At 35.9% G+C, this 2,869-nt stretch overlaps 1 protein-coding gene across 1 annotated transcript; it reads right to left on the bottom strand.

The window, feature by feature from the left end:
• Positions 1–671: 671 nt before the first annotated feature.
• LOC137830201 (uncharacterized) lies at positions 672–1,959 on the bottom strand. Its single transcript, XM_068637383.1, has one exon. The coding sequence runs from the start codon at positions 1,739–1,741 to the stop codon at positions 869–871; it is 873 nt and encodes a 290-aa protein (XP_068493484.1). The 5' UTR covers positions 1,742–1,959; the 3' UTR covers positions 672–868.
• Positions 1,960–2,869: the final 910 nt, after the last annotated feature.

Here is a 2,869-nt window from a genome sequence, read left to right as displayed (position 1 = left end):
CTTAAATGAGATTTAAGAAAATTTCATAATGATGGGTATTGCCGATATCCTTATTGTGGTTAATGTATCTATTTTAAAAAGAATATAAGGATATTACGAGTGACACTATTTTATTTTATTTTATTAGAACTTCTTTCAATATTTTTAAAATAAAAAAAACTATCAGTATAAGAATATTCATAAAAACCTAAAATCGTTTGATAAATAATATAATATTTTTAGTTGATTATAATCTTAAATTTCAAATTTTTAAGATTCAAATAAAACACCAAACATGATTTTATACTCTTGAAAACCAAGCATGTATATATAATTATCAAAACTAATCGACTCGAATGGATCAATGATTAATAATATGCATTTAATTATCATCGATACAAATAGAGAGTAATGATCCGAAGTTTTGTTGACATATCCAATTCTAATTATGGTCGAGTTTGTACTTTTAAAACTCTAGGTGAAGTAAACGTAATTGGGATTAACACCATCGCAACGAAATCATGCATTGGAGTTGGTCCTAGGAGATTAGCACCGAAAAACAATGTTATAAGCCGGTTTGGATCGCTTATTTCAGACGCGATTATAACATAACAACATCATATGTTATCTAAAAAATAAAAAAACTAGTATCATATTGATTTGTCGCAGGTCATGCCTATAAATAAACCACATTAAAGAACTAATTATCGACATGTTGAGCAATAATACGTTTAGAATACAATATTAGTGGCGCGTTTGTTACAATATTGTAATGTCTTTGACCAGAGAGAATAGGAAAAAAATTGAGAGAAGAGAAGAGAAGCTGAATTTGGAAGTAAAAACAAAAACAAAAGGAAAAAAATGGGAATGGAGAATTGTTCAACTGTAATTACACCTTGTCGTCGTTCTGGGTCGATTCCACCTCTATTGTTGTTGGCCTTCTTCTACAGAGAGAAACCATGAACATCCAAATCAGACCTTTCACAATCCTCACCATCCCAATGGTGACAATGAGATAATACAACCACCATCCAACAAAGTCACCAATTCCCACCTCCATCAATTGCTCATTCTTCACTTGGGCCACAACCACCAGAGTCTCCACCTCCTCCCTCAACCTCCACCACCACAAGACGCCCAAGCCCGCAGCCAGGCCCACCCTCTCCACCCACCTCTCTTTTCGGGCTCCAGCGAATACCGTGTCATCCACGACGGGCCTCACCACCATCCGACACCAAACGTGGGTGGTCTCGTGCAGGCCCAGCAGAAAAATCATCCTGCTCATCAGGCTTCTCTCCGCGCCGAAACTGGACACGTCATCATCGTACTCGTAAAGGCCAGCCGCAATGCTTCCCTCGATGCCCAAACCGACGCAAACTTGAAACGCGCAAAGGAGAATCCACGCTAGAGAGAGAGAAGAAGAAGACTTGGAAGGTGTCTCACTAAAAACAGTGTTTTTACCCATGAGCCCCTGGATGAGGGTCCCTACGCTGACAACGGAAACCAAAACGTAGAGAATACATGGGTTGATGTGAAGGGCAAGGTGGAAAAGATAGGGAAAGTCTTGCGGCGAGTACTGGAACAAGGTTAGGGTCTGAAGGTAATATTGGGCAGCGGAGAGAGTCGCCAAGAGAAGAAACGACAGAGGGAGGAGGAGGCTGAGGATTATGATGGTGAAGAGGTAGAAAACCTCTCTTGGCCTCAACAACTCTTTGGCCTTTTTCTTCCAACCCATCATTTCTCTGCAAGCACCAATCATCATGAATCACACCCCCTCTTAGCTCTTTATTCACAACCCACGGGAAGTTCAACGTTAAGCTCCCTCTATGTTTGTGACTTAACAACCATTTTCTCCACCTCCAACTTCAAAAGTGGTTGCCACGTCCATTGCTTCCTTACTTCACATTTTATATATATAGGACATGCTCTTCATCATCACTCTCTTTTCATATTTATTTCCCTTTCGCCTAATTTAATATACGTATCTACGTTATTTATAACAATTCCTCGTTTAGTTATTTATCCTCTGCCATGAGTTTGGTACAAATGGATTACTCCTTTCAATAATGCTATTGTGTTTGGCTGCATTTTGACGGATCAGTGGAGACACTTTTATTGGACGACTATCCTCTTCCTCCATCATCAAGCATTTGGCATTCACATCATTTTTTAATACTACTTAGACGTACAAATATTAGGTAATATATATTCATTAATTATTATACATATTTTAAATTCGATTTAAGTATAAAATAATTAAAATCATATGAATACACATAACAACCAAAACAAAAATAAGTAAAGCGTCGAAATTTTGGAGAATCAAAGTCCATGAAGAAAAAAAATTGTTAATAAGAGTTCCGGTAAGAGTTAGTGTTTCATACCTTTAGAATAACGGTTAATAATTTTAGTGAGATTTACTAATAATTAGTATGTGTAGTTGTTTAATGTTTATTTGCATGATAAATTGTGTCCTGTCAATTTATTATAATGTCATGCCACTCATTTTAGTAGGAGTAGAAATGTGGTATCTTGTTGTCTTGATTTTATCTGAAAATGATGGCTCTCGCCATATTGAACTATACCTGAAGTTTCCATAAACATCAATTGTGAATCAAATTCTCTTACTTTTAGCTTGAATTAGATATAATTTCAGTTGGAGTTACTAAGCCAGTGGGAGTAGGAATTGTATCTCATATGGATATTTAGTTGAAAATAGGGATCTAAATCTATTCTTATAGTGCAATATTTTGTAAGAGTGCTAAAACCAATTTTACTCCTTTCTTCTTCTTTACGCTTGACCAAACATCTTTTTAAATATAAATCAAATTTTGTGGAAATAGTTATGCAGAATATTTCAATTTTTAAAACTATAAATCAGATTAAACTG

The sequence above is a fragment of the Phaseolus vulgaris genome, chromosome 7, assembly GCF_000499845.2.
Source record: "Phaseolus vulgaris cultivar G19833 chromosome 7, P. vulgaris v2.0, whole genome shotgun sequence".
In the NCBI taxonomy this organism is placed as follows: domain Eukaryota; kingdom Viridiplantae; phylum Streptophyta; class Magnoliopsida; order Fabales; family Fabaceae; genus Phaseolus; species Phaseolus vulgaris.
Note: the sequence above shows the minus strand (reverse complement) of the source record. Positions and strands in the feature narration are given on the sequence as shown.

Coding starts and splice junctions, on each gene's coding strand:
- LOC137830201 (XM_068637383.1), bottom strand. CDS start 1,741: ATGATGATTGGTGCTTGCAGAGAAATGATGGGTTGGAAGAAAAAGGCC.